The following is a 20,302-nucleotide window of genomic DNA, read 5'->3' as shown; positions in this document are numbered from 1 at the left end:
GAATATGTAAGTCGTGCTAATTAGAGTAGATAAAAATCAACTAATGAATGTCTAACTTTGTGTGCAGATCTGTGCTTAGAAATGGTGAGATAAGACAAAAACAGAGGCTTTATTGAGGAAAAGACAGACATCTAAGCTCCGCTTCTTATTAGCTGAGCAATCAGGTAACTTAGTTAATCCTTCTGAAGTCTAAATGCATCTTCGCTACAATGGTCAAAATAAGACCTATCTCACAGTAGTGTGAAAATAATATGACGTGTAAATGTAGCATGACATATAAAAGTGTTCGAGGGCATCAACAGATGTACAGGCAACCAAATTGTGGTTTATCTTTACAATTTAATGCCACTCAGCAGTAAAAAGGAATGAAAGACTGATGCAGAAACCAACATGAATTAATCTCAAAGTAAATACACTAGACAGACAATAAGAGTATATACTCTAGGATTCTATTTATATAACATTTTAGAAAATACATAATAACCTATAGTGCTAGAAAGCATATGAGTGATTACCTGAGGATGGAAGAATATGGAGGAGTGAGAGGGCACAAGAAACTTCTGGGGTAAGTGAGATGTTCACTATCTTGATTGTGGTTCTGGCTTCATGGATGTATACATATGTCTAAATTTATTACATTGTGCACTTTAAATACACGCCGTTTATTGCATGCAAACTTTACTACAATAAAGCTGTTGGCAAAACAGTATTAGGTGCTCAGTAAATGTAACTTTCCTTTTCTATGTGTGTGTTTATTGGACCTTAATGGAACTTGCTTGGGATCAAATTTGGTAAGTCCAAATCAGCTGAAGTTATACAGATTTTGTCTGCTTATCACTTCTTTCTTCTTCAAAAGAGCAACAGGATCATCCCTCTTTTGATAAATTTCTTCTCCCTGGCTCAAAAGCACGGTGCTTATTGGTGCTGCCAGTCATACAGACCAAACACTTTGGCCACTTTGGGAACGGCATGTGCAGGGAACACCATGTGGCCCTTTCAGATCCCCTCTACCAAATGCTGTGTGCTCAGCCCCAACTACTTCTTCCTTTTGCTGCAAAGCTTGCACCTGCCACCTTCTTCAGAGGATTGCCCTTGAACTAACAGGGCTTCCTTGCCTATAGAGAGCCAGAGTTTACATCCCCCACCAACCAACAAAGGCCGGCTGTAACCAATGACTGGTGCAGTGTTGCTTTTGCCCAGCTCCCTTGCTGTGAGAGGGGACAAACTCTGACATGCAATTTATGCTCTAAGCTCTCTGTGGGCCAAGGCTGGCACTTCATCTGAAATTGCAGCTTTGACCAGTAATTTTATCTTCCTTATCCTGCCTTCCTATTCCCTTATCATTGTCTACTGAAGAAATTTTCTGAATAAAACCACTTGTATCTGAATCTGATTTCAAACGGCATTGCAACCATCTCTTTGGCCACTGGATTTTATGCAGGAACACGTCTGAGACCCTAGCTGACCTCATGAGACTCTTTTAGATATTTTGAGAACTTGAGCTGGGGCTGTCTTTCCTCTTTGGTCAAAAGAAAGGATGGACATGACATTGGAGCTCCTAGGATCCTCATCTTGACAAAAACAAACAAACAAACAAACAAACTACCTTGAAAGAGGAGTGTCAAACAGAGAAACTCACCAGAGATGAAGTGAGAAACTCCAGATGATGGTTGGGTCCATGATGTCAGATACCTTTCACAACAGCACTCTTTTTCCTTCTGTGGTTGTTCACGCTGACCAATAAACAAAGCATGTACTTTGAGTCATACTCAAACATTTAAAAAGTATTTTTCATACTTTTCAATTGTTCTTAGTAGTTTGATCTGATTTTCTTTGGAATACCAAACTCTCCCCTTGCACAGTGATGAGATGAAATCACACTGGGGCAATTTGGAGCCTAATATTAGGTTTCTTTCATTAAAAATTATACTTGTCCCTGAGACAGAGACAATAACATAAAAAGTCATTGTATTAAGGAAAAGCTGATCTTAATGGCACAGGCTAATGCTGATAGTATAAAAATGACTTCCTGAGAAAGTTTAGCTCACAAATGCTTTGAACCCTTACTAAATCAGATGGATAGCAGGACCACTAATGGCTTGGAGAATTTTCAAATTGAAATTTGCTATTTTGTGCAGAATATTAGAATATTGCTTCCTTGGCTTGGCTAAAATCAAACTAATGACATGAGGATTACTATTTTAATTCACTTAATGATTGCTTGATGAGTTAAAACTTTTTGCTTCCCTCTTGTTATATTTTTAAAAATTAATCCACTCTAAAAGGTGAGATGTATGAAAATAAAACAGTTTATGCAATAATCTCTGTTGTTTTTAGTGTTCTTTTTTAGTGGAGGAAGGAGATGTATCTAGGATTATTAAAGGTCAAAACAGTGACATTGACAATATTAAGTATTACAGTATTTCTGCTCTAAGAACAAATATTTATAACAGTGGTCCTCAACCAGGGGAGATTTTACTCTTCCTTCCCATCTCATGTATTAGTCCATTTTCATGCTGCTAAGAAGAAACATCCAAGACTGGATAATTTATAAAGAAAAAGAGGTTGAATGGACTCACAGTGCCACATGGCTGGGGAAGCCTCACTATCATGGCAGAATGCAAAAGGCATGTACGTCTTACATGGCGGCAGGTAAAAGAGCATGTGCAGGGCAACTTCCCTTCATAAAACCATCAGCTCTGTGAGACTTGTTCACTATCATGAAAGCAGCATGAGAAAAACCCACCCCATAATTCAATTACCTCCCATGACAAGTGGGGATTATGGGAACTACAATTCAAGATGAGATTTGTGTGAAGACACAGCCAAACCATATCACCAACTTCTAGGGAATACTTCGCATTACAGTATCTAGAAAGATTTTTGACTGTCACAGTGCAAAGGAGGGGGCATTTGTTACTGCATATAATGGTAGAGACCAGGAATGTTGCTATATATCCCATAATGGTCCAGCCCAAAAGGACAATAGTGCAGAGAGAATGAAATCCTCATTTACACTCTTGCTACCAAATCTTCTCTTTCTTTCAGGAACAAAGGGGACTACTCTGGCCTGGATTCTAGGTTAAAATGTCAGTCCTTAACCCTCCTAGCCATGTTGTCTAAGGTAAATCACTTTGCTTCTCTGTACATTTCCTTCTAATCTTGTAACAGTGCAAGAGCACTTACCTTTTAGAGCTATTCTGAGAATGAAATGAGGTAGGCACTTCTAGTAAAACTCCTTAGCACATAACATAGATCAACACAGCTTAGCCATTTGTTGTTTTTGTTATGACAAGTAGAAGTTTGGGCAGGTACAGAAGATGAAGCAAGAGGCTAGGCTTGGTGGCTCACACCTGTAATCCTAGCACTTTTGGAGGCCAAGGCAGGTCATCACTTGAGGTCAGGAGTTCAAGGCCAGCCTGGACAACATGGTAAAAACCCATCTCTACTTAAAAAAACAAAAATTAGTTGGGCATTGTGGTGAGTACGTGCCTGTAATCTCAGCTACTTGGGAGGCTGAGGCAGGAGAATCACTTGAACCCAGGAGGCGGAGGTTGCAGTGAGCAGGGTTTGTGCCACTGCACTCCAGCCTGGGCAATGGAGTGAGACTCTGTCTCCAAATTTCTTTGGGCTGTTTTGATTAACCCATTTTAACACTATATATATTTTAGTGTAGCTTAAACAATAAAAATATTAGAATTTCATTTTAAAAATTGCTGTATATCTTCTACCACAGACATCCTTACTCATTCTTAAGCCCTAGCTTTGCCTTTCTCTTTAATCCCAGAACCTTTCATTCTTCCCTCATTTTAAACCTATCCCCATCTTCATCTTTTTTTAAAAATAACTTGAACTTTTATTTTAGATTCAGGGGGTGCATGTGCATTTAGAGGTGTGTGTTCCATGGTTATATTGCGTGATGCCGAGGTTTTGGGTATGAATGAGCCCATCACCTAGGTAGTGAGCATAGTACCCAATAGGTAGCTTTTCATCCCTTGTCCCTTTTCCTCTCTCCCCTTCTAGTACTTCTCCATGTCTATGGTTTCCATCTATATGTCCATGTGTACCCAATACTTAACTCCAACTTGTAAGTGAGAACATGTACTATCTGGCTTTCCTGTGTTAATTTGCTTAGGATAATGGTCTCCAGCAGTATCCATGTTGTTTCAAAGGAAATGATTCTTTTTTATGGCTACGTAGTATTCCACAGTGTACCTGTACCATATTTTCTTTATTCAATCCACCACTGAAGGGCACCTAAGTTAATTCCACGTTTTTGCTATTGTGAACTGTGCTATGATGAACTTCAGTTAACTATTCTTTCCCCAGCTTTCCCTGCATTCCTAAACTCCATGGGTTTTAAAGCAAAGTTCCAAGCAGGTTATAAGCTCAGGCAGTATAAGATCATGGAGGTCTATAGGGCAAATTTTGTCAACATCTTTGCCTTTGTTTAGTCTTCTTTTTAAAAAATTATGTTTTGTTGTTGTTATTGTTTATTTATTTATTTATTTATTTTTGAGATAGAGTCTTACTCTGCCACCCAGGCTAGAGTGCAGTGGTGTGATCTTGGCTCACTGCAACCTCTGCCTCCTGGATAGGAACAATTCTCCTGCTTCAGCCTCCCATGTAGCTGGGATTACAGGTGCGTGCCACCACGCCCTGATAATTTTTGTATTTTTAGTAGAGATGGGGTTTTGCCATGTTGGCCAGGCTGGTCTTGAACTCCTGACCTTAGGTGATCCACCCATCTCAGCCTTCCAGAGTGCTGGGATTATAGGCATGAGCCACCACACCTGGCCAAAAATTGTTTTTATTTGACTGCCTTTAGACAGACACATACTTGTTACTAAAGTCCCCATGACTCCTTAGTCCCTTGTTTGGCTTATACTTTATTCATTTAGGTTTCCTTGCTTTGTCTCCTGAAGGCAACTGGGTTTAGATGCTGCCAGAGGTTAGAGGTGGAGGACTTGACTATAAGAAGGACTGAGGAAGGCTACTGGAAAGAGGTAAGCACTGCAGCAGTGGGCACAGGAAGGTGGAGGAAAGAGCAGAATTCTGGACAGGACAAAAGCAGTGAACACCTGTGCCAAAGTAGAATGTATATGGCCTTTTCTGAGGACAAACACTATCACAGTCTGGGTAAACAAACCATCAGTGCAGGAGAGCCATTGCACAGACAGTCAGAAACATATTTTTAAGCCAGAAGTTCTATAGCTTGAAGCACTAGGTGGAAGAATTTGGATTTCATTTGTAGTAACAGAACATATTACAGTAAAAAGAAAAAAAAGTAACAAAAATAATCTTTTAATTTTTTTTAGAAAAATAGATTTTATTTTTCTGATCAATTTGTGTTCATTGTAGAAAGTTTAGAAAACAATAAAGGAAATGAAAATCACCCCACCCACCTCCTTGTCTTCAAATTATTTATAGTTACTCTCTCCCTCACACACACACACACACACACACACACACACACACACACTTTTAAAAACAAAATTTAGAATCATTATACAATTTTTAGTCTACTTTAAAAATCTCATACATCAACAGTATTTTTCTAAGTTGTTAAACTTATTAACTATTTTTTAAAAATATTGTATCTGATATAATTGCAAAAGTAAGCAAAGATCTTTGTTCATTGCAACATTATTTGTAAAACCAAAAACCTACTAAATATGAAAACAATGTGAATATACTTTAATAGGAGCAACTGATGACTTCACTAATATTTGCTGAACATTTACTGTGTGCCAGGCACTGCTCTAGTCAGTGGGAATGCAATAGCAAACAAAGCAGACAGATTATTTGCACACATTGATCTTACATATTAATGAGTTTATATTCTGGTGCAGGGGTTGGCAAACTTTTTCTGTAAAGGGCTGCATATTACATGTTTTTAGTTGTATGGTTTCCAGGGCAACTACTGAATTCTACCATCGCAGCTGGAAAGCAGCCATAGACAATACATACACCAATGGGTATTGCTGAGTTCCAATAAAACTTTATAAAGATAGGCAGTAAGCTAGATATATATGTAGCTATAGATATAGATTATAGATTTATAAAGAGAAAATGTATGAACAGACAATATATAGATAGAATAATTGATTAGAGGCTTTAAACTATCCTAGGATCTGACTATATTAACATATTGCCAAATTATCCCTTAGAAGGATGTAACAATTAAATTTGTACTTCTACCAACAAGTAGAAGAGGGCTCACTGCCTCCACATTGTACCCACATTGGGCATTTTTATTTAATTATTTAAAAATGTACAACTTCAACAGGCAGCTTTTTTTTTTTTTTTTTTTTTTTTTTTTGCATTTCTTCAATGCAATCAGTGAAGTTGGCCATTTTTTCTTGTTTATGGGTCACTTCTTTTTTTCTTGTTTATTCTCATCCTTTGAGATTATCATTCTATTTTTAGTTTTTCTTTTTATAAGAGTTTCTAGATACTTAATATTTTCATGTAAAAATTTCACTTTTTTCAACCTCAGCTAGATGATAAAAATTTAAAAGCAAAATTTACTTTAGTCTCCCTCTATTTTTTTTTCCCTTGTGGAGTTATGAACTTAACTCTTCTGGAAACTCTTCCACTAACTTTGATCTGAGGTTATTTCAAATTTTTAAGGTAGAATTTTTGAAAGGAAACTTGCAGAGGTTTTTAGCTTGGAGATATCTCTCCAGGCAGGTTCTTCTTTGTGAGGACTAAACTCCTCTTTGTGTTGACTAAACTCTCTTTAGCTCATGGCCACCATTATCTGTGATGGAACTCTGCTAACATTCATTTTGCCTACAATATCAGGAGTTCTCCACATTATTTCAGCCCATGGTTGTAGGAACTAGGGGACGATCTAGGTCAAAAGGCTAGGATTCTTTGCCGTAATTTCTTTGCTGAAGTGAGCCCACATCCTTCAGAAGCTGATTTGCCTCTTTGACTTGGCTTTCAGTCTGTTTACTCCTGTGATAATCACATTTGGTTTTCTAGGAACTTAACAAAGCTTGATATCAGAAGAGTAGAAATCATTATTTGTACCACTTCTATCTATTTTTGCTGTAAAATCTTTTTTTTTTTTAACCAAGTATAGGTTCTCTGATTTTCTTCTCTTGATGTGTCTAATCTTTTTATATACACCAATAAAAGTCAACCAAACAAACACTTTTTGGAATGCTTGAGTCTCCTTATGTCTCTACTGAGAAAGTCCCAGGGCAGCGTTTTTACAGCTACATTACAGAGCCCAGACTGCAGGAATGTTGAGAGCATCCATACTGTGCTAGAAATGATACCGAACAGGATGAAAGTTAGTAATCGAGGTGGTCAGTTACAAATACAGTTTAGAGCTACCGTTTCTAAACTTTTAAAAAAATAGCAGAAACTTTTTTCTAACTATCTCAAATGCGTCTTCTCCTATACCAGATAAAACATTAGTATGAGCTAATCTGGTTGGTTTTAAACGAAAGGCAGTATAGTCTACCCTGACCCCACATCCCCTTGATCTACCCTGAAAGTTATTTGCAGTTCAGAAGGATAGACCCAGCACTCACATCTCTTGGCCCTAAGGCTTTATCTAGGTACAGGGACAAGAAATGGCCCTTAGAGGAGGCAGGCTGGAGATGGGGAAGGAGTTCAGAGCAGGTGTGAGTGACTCTAGGAGCATCCCTCAACCAATAAGGCATGAGAGTTGGTGGATAAACACGATCAGTTCTGCGCCTTTCAATGAAACAATTATATAGTGCTTTCTGTAAGTCTCTCGAGAGTTTCCTAAAAAATAAACCTCAATTGCCTCACAACATATCAATGTAGTCTTTTATTAGTTTTCATCTTTGCCATCTCACTTCTTCAATCCCTCTTCTGTTGCCTAGGATCACTTCTTAAATAAGGTCTTTGTACCCAAATCCTTGCTTTGAGGACTTAAGAAAATGGAGTGATGATACAGAGATTGCACATCAGAGTTAGATAGCCTATGTTGACCAATAAGGTGGTCTTTGACCTGTCACCTTGTTTACTGCTCTAAACTTGTTTCCTGTGAATTCTCTCCAGGATGCAGTGAAAATTTCTCTTGAGCACATTTCAGTTTTGGCAGAGAAGACACTTTTTGTCATAAATCCCTTTTCTTCTGGGCACCTTATATAGTCATCCCTCACTATCCGTGGAGGATTGATTCCAGGAACTCCCATGGATAACAAAATTCACAGATGCTCAAATCTCTGATATAAAATAACAGTATTTCCATATAACCTATGCCCATCTTCCTGTATACTTTAAATCATTTTTAGATTACTTATAACACCAAATAGAAGGTGAATGCTATGGAAATAGTTGCTACACTGTATTGTGTTTTACTTGTATCATTTTTTATTATTGTATTGTTATTTTTTCCCCCAGAATATTTTCAATCTGCGGTTGGTTGAATCATAGATGTGAAACCCACAGATAAAGAGGACCAACTGTCATTTAAATAATGCTGCTAAGAAATACCATCAAAATTAATCATTTTAATGTATTATTGAAAAGGGAAAAATAACTTGAGCACGATGACCATTCTTGCTGTGCCACTGGCAAACAACACAACTGAAGCACTGGTTAAAATGGCTGTCACAAATAGCAACAAGGATATTACCTATGCACAAAATGAAAGGCCAAATTTCTTCTCCTGTAAATTCCAGAAATCTGTTATTCATTAAAAAAATAAATAACCAAATGAAATCCACAAATGCCCTTTATTTTATCATTGTAAAAGTGATTTTTCATTCCTGGCACGTAGCAGCATGAACTCAAATATGTAACTCATGAAAATTAGGGTTGTTTCTTAAAAAATTCTATTCAGCTCTGCTGGTTATGAGTTAGTATTTGTCAAATAGTTTTTAGCTTAAGTGAAAAGGCAACGATAAACAACCACCAGAACTGCTAGATGCACTATCCCTTTGCTGGGTTTCATGACATGCCTCTTTGGCAAATCTGGACCCCTGGAGTAATCAGTGTGAATATGAAAATGAGTGCATTATTTCACTGTTAACAGTCACTGCTAAGATGAAAGAGAAGGCATGGAGACCTACTGATGTTTTTATTTTTTTTCTGCAATGATTAACTGAATAAAAAACAGCATAGTCAAGGTACTAGAAATATAGAGCTTAATCATAGAGTTTTAGAACTTCCTATTTCAAATGCATGCAGTTTATGAGAAGTGCTACAATGTCAACCCACAGCTCAAATAAGATGTCATACTTGACCTTCACTTTACTAATAGGAAAACTGAGGTTCACAGATGTAAATAATAAAAAAAATAAACACACAAAAAAGAGTTCTTAGTCAGATAATGAAGGCATGGTAGGTAACAGCCACCGGGATCTCAAGTGTTTGAGGATGCATCTCATCCGCAAAATAGGTACTATCATAATCCCCTTTTCACAGATAAAGGAATTGAGATTGTTAAGTAACTGGCCCAGGGTCACAGAGCTTTTAAATTGCAGAGTCAACACTTGCAAGGTCTACCTCTGTGCTTCAATCTGATACCAGAGAGTGCAGAATGCTTTCAATAGTGCTATTGCCTATGGCCATAGTTACTGTTCAAGCAGTTCACAATTGCAATTTTGACAAAGAAAAAGCATCGAACAGCTGTTCATTCACCTTAAGCCAATGCTTTTACATGTTGCAGCTGATTTAGACCATGGGTAGAGAAACTGGGTTTGGTTCCAGGTGTCACAGCTTTCTGAAAGCATCATCCATAATCTCCATCTATGATTTATCAGCTTTTTGTCCTATATTTAGGAATCAAATGGGGGATAACAGAATAACTTGTCTTTAGACTCACCAGGAAATGTCTTGAGAGTTTACCACTATGGTTTGGTTTGTTTCCTTTTTTAGTTCTTAAAGAACACTTTGAAAAGATCATTTAAAACGCAGGTCCCAGTCTCCAACCTAAGTGATTCTGATTCTATGAGTATGAGGTAGAGTCCAGGAATCTCAATATTTGAAACTCCAAAACCAAATGTAATGGTTCCTTGACCACTACTCTCTACCTGCTTCTTGGAGGCAACCACTTTTGACTCTTAATATTTTATCTGGCATTTTTACATCTCTGTAATTCCCCAGTGCAATCAAGATAAATTACAAAGTGTCAGGGGTCTCCTAACCCACATCTCAAATTGCCCCTGGTGTTTCACATTCGATATCAAGCAAGTATTTGTTATGAACCCACTAGAGGAAGAAAAAGAACATGTATTCAGTCTTTACTATGTGCAAGGTCTTAACATGCAACATCTGATCATTGACTACTTTCTAGCACCTTGCAAAGTAGGTATTTCCCTAGTCACAGGTGTTCAAGGGGGTGGAGGTCAGATTTGAATCCAATCTAGTTTGGGTGAAAACTTAATGCTCGTTTCAGGAAAGCACAGTGGTAGCATCTAGATTCTCTGTCCTCAAAGAGCTTCCTACTTTGGGGAGGTTGGAGGGTGGAAGTGGGGAAGAGAGTATAAAATAGGGAGAAATCTTAGGAGGAACTGTATAATACAATTCATTCCACCTATGTTTACTGATTATCTTTTCCAATCCAGGTCCAATGCTAGGCACTGGAGATGCTATATGAATGGTTATCTTTCTTCCTTCTGTCCCTTCTCCCCTACCCGCTTGCTGCAGAGAAGGCAGAATGAGAAAATATCAGTAAAGACATTGAGGAATTGCTGATGAAAGATGTGGGCCCCAGAGCTGAGGATCAGACAGTAAAACTCCTAGGAGGCCGATAAGCCTGGAAAGACTCCAAGTTATGTACCAGTAGATAGTGAACCAATCAAAGACTGCCAAATGAACTTGGATGACAATCAGAAAGCCTCTCTCCACTTCCCCTTCAAAAATCCCACGGTAATAGAAAAACCCCATCCTAAAAGAATACTCATCAATCAAAGATTGTCTTAATAGTCTCTCCTTATCTCTATTAAACAAACACTTCTTTCAAATCCCTTCTAGTCTCATTTGGAAGGAAAGTGATAGTAGCCAACTCCCTTAGCGTAGTAATGTCTGAATAAACAGTCTTTGATGAATTCTATAGGTGGTCTTCCTCCTTTTGGCAAAAAGTTCAGAGCTCTCACCAAAGTTTAAATGTTCACTCTCAAATGTTAACAAGAGACTTAGCACTATCCCAGCAGACCCAGTAGGGGTAATGATGAACAATATGGAAACTAAATCCAGTCTTGTCAAGAGGAGGGTGTTAAGGAGAGTGGTTAGAGTTCAGCTTTGGGGAATTCGATCACAAGCTGTGTCACCCTTGGCAAGTTACATGACCTTTGTGGCCCAATTTTCTCTCTGGCAAAATAGGAATAACACTAGGACCCCCTTTGCAGGGCTTCTGTGAAGAGTAAATGACTGAAAACAGAGGCAGCAGAGTATATGTATCAGGAAAGAGCATAGGTTTGCCACTGAACGAAAAAGAATCCACAAGTCCATTCTGATACAAATGAATAAAAGAATTCATTGATGAATGGTGTTAAAATGAACTAAATATGGCCAGAGAGGGACTCAGTACTTCTCAGTACTATTTGAGTCCTGGTGGACCAGCTACAGCCTAGCTTAATAGGTAGACAAGATTGAAAAACTAACTTAGAAGTATGTGTCTAAAACAATAGCTTAGTCTTGGCCAATCCCAGTGGCCATACTTCAACTATTCATACATTGCTGAGTGTTCACAATGTGTAAGGCAAAGGCCAAGCTGTAACTAATCCAGCCGTTCTGTACTTCACTTCTGATTTCTGTACGACATTTCCCTTTCTTTTCTTCTTTCTTCTTTTTTTTTTTTTTTGTCTATACATCATCTTCCACCACATGCCTGCACTGGAGTCTCTATGAATCTGCTGTGATTCTGGGGGCTGCTCGATTCGAGAATCGTTCATTGCTCAATTAAACTCCCTTAAATTTAATTCAGCTGAAGATTTTATTTCATCAGTGGAGATGATGGAGAGGCAGTGAAGTCTTTCTCAGAGTAGAATACAAACTAATAAACGTAGGGTGCATTTAGACAATTGCCAACTTGCCACCATCATGGGAATAATTGATTTAATCAATCGTCATCGCCATCAAAAGATGCTAAATCTAGTGGGTAAACTTGTCTTAAAATAGACTAGAAATTATATTGAAATAAAAATCCTCAGCCTTCTGCTTCCCAAAGAGAGAGGTTAAGAAAGAAGTTAGTAGCAACAGCTGTCTACTTCTGTTAAATTGTACCGTTTTTCATGATCATTTATACTCAAGAACGAGTAAGGTTAAAAAACATAAAACAGGGCTGAATTTGGGGGTGGGTGGAAGGGATGTGAATCTCATCTCTTATCAGAACTGCCACCTCTGGCAAGTTGCTTAACCTCTGTGTATCTCAGTTTTCTCTTTTGCAAAATGGAGATAGTACACTTGTACCCACTTAAAAGGTTGCAATGAAGATTAAACAAATTTATATTTGTCCAGGCTTGGCAGATATTCAGTAACTTTGCTCTTGTTTTTATTACATGTGCAGTGCTTAGACTCGTGTAAACTCTGTGAAAGGGAAATAATCCTGGGATCCCCACATCACTCAGATAAAAGGAAAAGTTAAGGTGGGAATTGCTTAGGGTAAACCTGCCTCCCATTCTATTCAAAGTCATACCTCTGCTCACAGACATGGATGCACAGCTGATTGCCTCCTTTGGAAAGGCTAACCAGAAACACGAAAGCATGCAACCCTGTCTCTTATCTGCCTATTACCTGGAAGTCCCTATCTGCTTCCAGTTGTCTACTTTTCTGGACCAAACCAATATACATCTTACATATATTGATTGATGTTTCATATCTCCCTAAAATGTATAAAACCAAGCTGTGTACCCGACCACCTAGGGCACATGTCGTTAGGACCTCCTGAGGCTGTGCCACAGGAACGTGTCCTTAACTTTGGCAAAATAAACTTCTTAAATTGACTGAGACTCGAGTCAGGTATTTGTGGTTCACAACTCCAAGTGAATGTCACTGTTATCATTCTGATTACTGGGCTTAAAATCCTCCAACAGCTTTACATTGATCTTAGGTTAAGGACAGAACAAAACACCCACAACTCCCTAAGGGATGGAGAGCCTCTGCCAACCTCTCCTTGACCCAGCTGAGGCCCTGGGCTGCAGGCTCCGCACCTCTATTCCTTGAAGTCTCAGCTCCAACCTCACTTTCCCAGACAGGCCTCCGTGACCCCGGGACTAGATCAAGGGTCTCTGCGGAGGGCGTCAGCTCCGTGGGCCACCCTTCCAGCACCCACTGCCATGGCGAATATTCGCTTGTTTGGCCACCCAGGGATTGTTTCAGACGCACGACCGCAGGGCTTGGGCTCTGTCTTTGCTCGGGACCGTAAACCAGGAACTGCACAGTAGGCCCTGAGACCTTGGGACTGCTCAAAGCGAACCAGGGCCGGGTGAGGGGCCCAGGGCCGGGTGAGGTACCCAGGGCCGGGTGAGGGGCCCAGGGCTGGGGGACGTACCTGTAGGGCTCTGCGGCCTCAGGAACGCCCACGACCCGGGAACCCAGGGGGCCGGCCTGGCCCGCCTCTGCCTCCTCCTCCTCCTCCTCTGTCCGTCGGCTCCTCCCCACCCCCCGCCGCTCCTCCTCCGCCTCCCTCCCCGGCCGCACTGCCCCCGCGGCTGCCCCGTGCCGCGTTTCCTGTTGAAGATGGCGTCCCCCGCGGCAGCGCGGGCCGGGAAGCTTCTGCGAGTCCTAGCGCTGCGGTCCCGCTTCCTGGCGGCCGCGTCCCAGGTGAGCGTGGCCCGGCGGCGGTAGCTGCGGGCGCTGACTGCGGCGGGAGCTGCCCCGGGCTCCCCTCGGCCCCCGCTGCGCCTGCTCCCCGCCCGGCCCCGTGCGCGGCTCCTCGGGCGCCCCACTTCGGGGGGCGACGCGGCGCCTCGCCCGGGAGCAGGGGGGCCCCCCGCTCTAGCGTAGCGCTGGGGCGGCTCGGGAGCGGCCTCGGGTGGCCTCGGGATGTGAGCTGCCAAACGCGCGGGAGGCGCCGCCGACCGACCCCATGCTGACTGCGCTGAAGCGGGCGCCGGGTGCAAGTTTAAGAAAAGTTTCTCGGACCAGGTTTTGGAGCCCTGAGGTTTTATTGTCAGTCCTAATTCTGCTTTTCAAACGTCTCGCAGTAACCCTGAGCACATTTAGGCCACGTGATAAACATGGCTAGAAACCCATTTCATGCCAACTAGGAACTCACCCCCGAGGGTGAACTTCCTGCAGGCTACCTGCTTTTGCAGACTTTTAAGACGCCTGAGTTGGTTAAATGCACGGGTCAAGGAGAGAAATGGGAAACGATCTTTCTCATCTTTTCAGTGAAAAATCAAGCCTATCACCAAAACGCATTAGATCATTGACCCTGTCCATGTCATCCTTGTTGATGGAGAATGAAACCAAAGAGGTTCAGTGGTGGGTGCTGGATAGGGATTGGAACTTGGACTCTAGGAGATTTTTATCTTCTGTAGAGGGCAAGCGTTACAGTAGTCAGCCTTCAGGGACTGCTTAGTCTCCATAGCTTCTCTCTCTCCCCTTTTAAAAGAAAGCACAGTCTGGGATTCAGCCACAGCAGAGTTGATGACCTTGCCTATTTCCCCATTTTTAATTGATGAGAGGCAAATTATCACTCACGCAATTTTAACCAGGATGTGCGTAGTATAGTTTTTAAGAACATTTTTTAAAAATGCGATTAATGATTTTTTTGAGTTACTCTAAGCTTTGGTTAATTATGACATCTGTGAGCTGTGTTTCCCCTCTTTCATTTCCTGCCTTCCCATTTCTCTGTTATTGTTAATGTAAATTTAAAAGGTGCTGATACTTACTACTGTAATATTCTTAATAGATGCTTGACAGTATAGTAAGGTAGAAAAGGAATGGCAGTTTTGTCTAATTAAAACTCAGTAATTACTGTTGTAATAGAGTAAAGAGAATACCTCCAGGTGATTAAGCCCTATTCATTATTTAAGTGATGGAAAAAGCAAGAACTCGGGTGCTAACCATGTGTGTAGACTTTAATTGATGAGAAACATGGGGCCCAGGGCAGTGAAAACTCATGAATTGTACAGAGAAACCTAAAATGCAGAGTGTTTAGCTCAATATGTGAAGCCTTCTTGCCTAACCAAGAAATGAGAGGCTGAACACAACACAATAAAAATCTGATTGGGTAGAGAGATACTCTTGGTTTGTCAAGAATACTGGGTAAAAAGATCTGTTAGCTCACGCCATCTGACTACTATGATTTACATGCTTGTGGATGATGCGTTATTCTGTAACATCTTAGAAGACACAAATGAGTTTTTTAAAACATAGAAATGTATACAGTGTCCAAGAACTGGAAATGGACGTTAGCAATCATCTAGTCCAGCTAGAGAAATTGAGGCCTAAAGAAGTTCAATAACATATTCAAGGTTACAGTGAGAATTTGTGGCATTCCAGAGTAAAGGCTTACCCTTACGTTACTGTTACACCAGGCTGTTTCCTGGTGAGTGTATGCTTCCTCATGAAAACATATTATATTAACTTGCAAATTAATCTGCATACTGGTAGTAACTATATAACATCCAAGTCATTAGCACCACTGACACATTTTAATTTTTTTCTTTATGATAATCTTAGAATTGGCCACAAAAATAGGTGAGTATTGCCATGACTTGTAAGAAACTTTGTTTTCAAATTCTTGGGTGCTTCCTGTGATCTGTTTCATGTAAACTGATTTGATATTATGCCTCCATAGTCCCTTGCCCATGGCAGACATTACAATTAAACATGGCCCACTTCTTTCACCGTACTTAAGAAGCCTCACTAACTGTCTGAGAAATCTGTCACCACTCTTGGCCCAGACCTACTTTATACCACCAGGCCTTGTGAAAAACTGTTGTCTGTACAGAAATAAAAGACCCAGTTTCTACTTAGAGAAATAACTTTCACTGGTCTCTCAAAGATACCCATAGAATGACATTTTATCTACCCCCTCCCTGTAGTTAAGTTTAACATTTGACACATATTCCTGATGCATCGTGTTTCTGAAGTTTTTTAAATTTTATTTTAACCTTTGCTCTTAACTTTACTGTTTTGACTTTTGACTGATAAAGGGTCCACTTTAGTCGTTTCTTATTTTTCATTTAGTTTTTATTCAGCCGGTACCATTTGGTAGGACTGTTGTAGGCTCTGGGATTTGAGAGTGGTGAACAAGGCAGGCAGAGTCTTTGGCCTTGTGATACTTTATTATTATTATTTTTGGGACAGAGTATCACTCTTGTTGTCCAAGCTGGAGTGCAGTGGCATGATCTCGGCTTACTACAGCCTCTACCTCCTGGGTTCAAGTGATTCTCCTGCTTCAGCCTCTCAAGTAGCTGGGGTTACAGGCGTGTGCCACCAAGAGAGTGAGCCGGTATACATGTAACCAATAATGAAAATGATTTCAGCCAGTGACAAATTCTGTGAAGAAAATCAGTCAGGGTCATGGGATGGAGAATGAATAACTTCACAGCAGGGTAGCTGGATGTGAAGAAGAGACCTATTTAGGCTGGGTGATCAGAAGAAACCTATCTGACATGCTGGTTTTTTTTTTTTTTTTTTTTTTGGCAGAATTTTTTATACTGAAATATAAGACATACCAAAAAATGTACTTTAAAAAATGAACTAAATTGGTAAATTTTTATAAACTGAATGCACATCCAGCTAACTAGGTACAGATCAAGAAATTAATCATTTTACAAAACCCAGAGGCCCCCTGCTGCTCCTGCCTGTCACTATCTCCACCCTATAAAGGTTAACTGGTCACCTGACTTATAACACTAGTTTTGTTCATTTTTGTACTTTATGTAAGTGGAATTATACATATGCATAGACATACTTGATGTTGCTCAGCATTATATGTAAGTGATCCTGGAGATGGCCTTTTTGACACTGGAGCTGAGACCTCAGTGATGAAAGATAGCCAGCCTGGTGAGACTAAGGGGAAGAGTGTATCAGGCAGAGCACACAGCAAGTGCAAAGGCCCCAAGATGAGAATGAGATGGGCATGTCAAGGTAATTAAAGAGGGGGAAGGTGGTAACAGACAAGGTCTGAGAGGAAGACAAGGGCCAAATCACATGGAGACCTGCAGGGTCTGGTAAGGAGTTTTCAGGATTTTAAACCCTACAGAGGCTGAATCCCAGTCCTGGCAGCTGAAGCCCAGGCATGTAATTAATGTCCTATACATACCCCCTATTATAAATCTAGGTTAGTCTTGCTTTGAAACTTTTAGCAGACTGGTGTTCAGTGAATTTAGCAGTAAGAATCTAACCATTGTTAGAAGTCTTCCCAAAGATCTAAATCCTGGTAGACAGGGGACATATTGCTGTGTCCACATAGCCAAGTGAACAGAGTGTGCGGTACTTGGTGGTATAATATAGCAAGCAAGTCCCCATGGTGGGCACAGAGATGAGTGCTGCCAGTCAAGTCTTAGGGGAAATGTTGGCTGAGGGCACTGAGTTTAAAATGGTTCTTTGTAAGTCTAAGCACAGTATTGTTGTCTTTTAGGGCAGGCGTCCCCAAACTATGGCCTGCAGGCCCCATGCCCCCTGAGGCCATTTATCTGGCCCCCCGCTGCACTTCAGGAAGGGGCTCCTCTTTCATTGGTGGTCAGTGAGAGGAGCACAGTATGTGGCGGCCCTCCAACGGTCTGAGGGACAGTGAACTGCCCCTGTGTAAAAAGTTTGGGGACCCCTGCTTAGGGCATTTCCCCTCTTCATGGCTAGGTGAAGTTAATGGAGCATGCTTGTAGGAGAAGCACTGCCTCTCAGGCCTCCAGTTTTATTTTACCTTTTTTTGAGAGACAGTCTCACTCTTTCACTCAGGCTGCAGTGCAGTGGCACGATCTTGGCTCACTACCACCTTCGCCTCCTCGGTGTAAGCGATTCTCCTGCCTCAGCCTCCTGAGTAGCTGGGACTACAGATGCATGCCAGCATGCCTGGATGATTTTTGTGTTTTTAGTAGAGATGGGGTTTCACCAAGTTGGCCAGGTTGGTCTCAAACTCCTGAGCTCAAGTTATCTGCCCACCTGGGCCTCCCAAAGTGTTGGGATTATAGACATGAGCCACTGTGCCTGTCCAGGCCTCTAATTTTAGAATCATTGTTGTGTGTTTTCTATGCAGCGCAGAGCTTCTGTTCAGGAACTTGTAGAGGAATGTACGTTGTCAAAGGAAACTGCTTAAACCCATGCCCCTGCTGTTGTAAACTCAAAGAATGGCTCCTGCTTAATTTTCTGCTTTTATGGAAGTGGGAGGAGAAAGATGGATGCATGGCTTTTCTAAGTGAAGGACTAAAGGTTATGTGCAAGTTCTTATCAGCTAAATGAGGCTGTGGCGGCTCTATTGGAAGTTGTGACTTACCTGTATCTGCCTCTTGCCTAGGAGAATAAATATCTGACTTTTTTCTTTTTTTTTAAAATGAAGTACAGCTACAATTTTTGCTTTTAGAAAAGAGAATCCATCTCAAATAATTTAGATGCTAAACTATTGACCTTTGTTGTGGGGAAGACTGTTAAGTGATAGCTTGTGTCCCAAATTGGTTTTGTTTACCGTAAATGAGCCATTTCTTTTATGGGTGAGTGAGTGAGTACGCAGACCCAAAGTAGTGAGAACTTTCCTGCCCTTGTACCCTGGTCTAGTTCTGCAGGCACAAAGCCAAGAAAGTCACTGAAATACGGCATATTTGGGGGACGAAAAGAAATTACATAAGTGACCTCAGATCATTTGTCCTTCAACTCTCTTTACCACTCAATCTGCAATTGTCACTTGACGCATCACTTTCTGTTACTTGATGGAAACGTTTTACTGAAGATCTTGAGAGATTTGGACATGTTTGAACAAATGATAATGTCAGAACACTAATGAAATTTGGAAATTAATCCTGAGAGTTAGTGAGGAAGGTGGAGGTGATGGAGAAGGCAGTCTAGGTGAATCCACGCAGAGACAGAGGTGAGAGAACAAGGGAAGAGTAGTTGTGAGCGGCTGAGTATGGAGAATGGAGAAGCGGTGGGTAGCAAAAGTTGAGGGACAGTGGCACTTTGAGGTATACAAGGAACTCTGAATGGGGCGTCAGAAAGCCCAGAACGCAGCAGGGAATAATTTAACCCCCACAACTGAAAATCAAACAAATATCATTTATGTAGCAAATATTTTCTGAATGCTTATTACAGCCCATGCTTAATAGAATGTTGGGCAGATAAATATGAGTGAGTGAATGCAGACAGGAAGAAGCTACATAGCTCCTGCCCTCAGAGGGTTCGACTGGTCTATAAACCCATAGTTATACTAAAACATAGTGAGTGCGGCAGTTGAGCTGTGTTCTTAGCCTCATAAGACACTGTTGACCTCTGTCAACCACTTGCCCCGTGTCTGCAGCCCTATTCCCTCTGATAGTTAATTGATTGATCTCTGTCTCCATCAGCTTTCTACTTCAGTGTTGATTCTTCAGACAAGTTTTTCCCTAATTATCTTACCTCGTCCCCACTTTCCCGGGATTATTCTGTGTACCCTTATCTGCTTTGTTCTTTATAACATGACTGTACCTGGTAGTGTTGTTTATCGGCTGTCTTCCTTTCTCTCCTACAAATGTAAGAATGTATGCGCCACAGAGACAAAGTGATACAGCTTAATGTAACAGCGTGAGTGATTACCCAGCTGGCCTGAGTAGGTATTCAGTAAGCATTTCTGGTCTCAGTGAATGAGTGAAGTGCACAGAGAAGGGGGAGGCAGGTAAGGAACAGAAGTTGAGGGGTGATGTGGCTGATTTCAGCAAATGAGGGAGAAGGAAGGGGCGATAGAAATCCTAGTTGTGAAAGGGCCTTCATAAGCATAGAACTATTCCTTGTGCATGTAGTACGTAACAAGACTGTGTGAAGTAATCTCCATACATTATTTCTTTAACTCTAACAACATCACAGCAAGGGAGATTTCACAGTCTCCGTGTTTCACAGAAGCAGTAAGAGACAGAGAGAGGCCACGTAGTCATTTCCTTAAAATCACAGTACCTCATGCTGGTAAAGGACTTAGCTGTTAAATCATTAAGCTATGTCCCTGAAAGGTCCCATTTGGGCTGAACTGGGCAGTTAAACTGATTGCTTACCTTTCCCCCTCTCTTTGCCCTTGAGTGACACTCACCTTGGGTCACGTGGACTTGTGCTGATGAAGCTGTGGTAATCAGCTAGGGCATGGTTGCCCTTTCTGGACTCTTATCCACCTTTTTCTTTCTCTGGCTTCACTGTCTTGGAAACAGAGTGATAGGGGAATTAAAGATACAGACTCTGG

The 20,302-nt window shown here is 41.0% G+C and overlaps 1 protein-coding gene and 1 long non-coding RNA gene across 14 annotated transcripts in view; one reads left to right on the top strand and one right to left on the bottom strand.

Annotated features, from left to right (window-relative positions):
• The window catches only part of LOC104653246 (uncharacterized), a 123,039-nt gene extending 109,435 nt beyond the window's left edge, over positions 1-13,604 (bottom strand). For all 11 annotated transcript variants that reach the window (XR_012518820.1, XR_012518815.1, XR_012518817.1 and 8 more), the window contains exons 1-2: positions 13,484-13,604; positions 1,640-1,733 (exon numbers count right to left, since the gene is read on the bottom strand). This is a non-coding gene — a long non-coding RNA (uncharacterized LOC104653246). The remainder of the gene's footprint in view (positions 1-1,639; positions 1,734-13,483) is intronic.
• A 6-nt stretch (positions 13,605-13,610) lies between these two features.
• Positions 13,611-20,302, top strand: part of SUCLG2 (succinate-CoA ligase GDP-forming subunit beta) — a 298,209-nt gene continuing 291,517 nt past the window's right edge. For all 3 annotated transcript variants that reach the window (XM_074404527.1, XM_074404526.1, XM_074404528.1), the window contains exon 1: positions 13,611-13,755. In XM_074404527.1, the coding sequence (XP_074260628.1) occupies positions 13,672-13,755 (84 nt within the window). In that variant the 5' untranslated portion in view covers positions 13,611-13,671. The remainder of the gene's footprint in view (positions 13,756-20,302) is intronic.

This window comes from Saimiri boliviensis, chromosome 8, assembly GCF_048565385.1.
Source record: "Saimiri boliviensis isolate mSaiBol1 chromosome 8, mSaiBol1.pri, whole genome shotgun sequence".
In the NCBI taxonomy this organism is placed as follows: domain Eukaryota; kingdom Metazoa; phylum Chordata; class Mammalia; order Primates; family Cebidae; genus Saimiri; species Saimiri boliviensis.
This window is presented reverse-complemented; position numbering and strand designations above follow the sequence as displayed.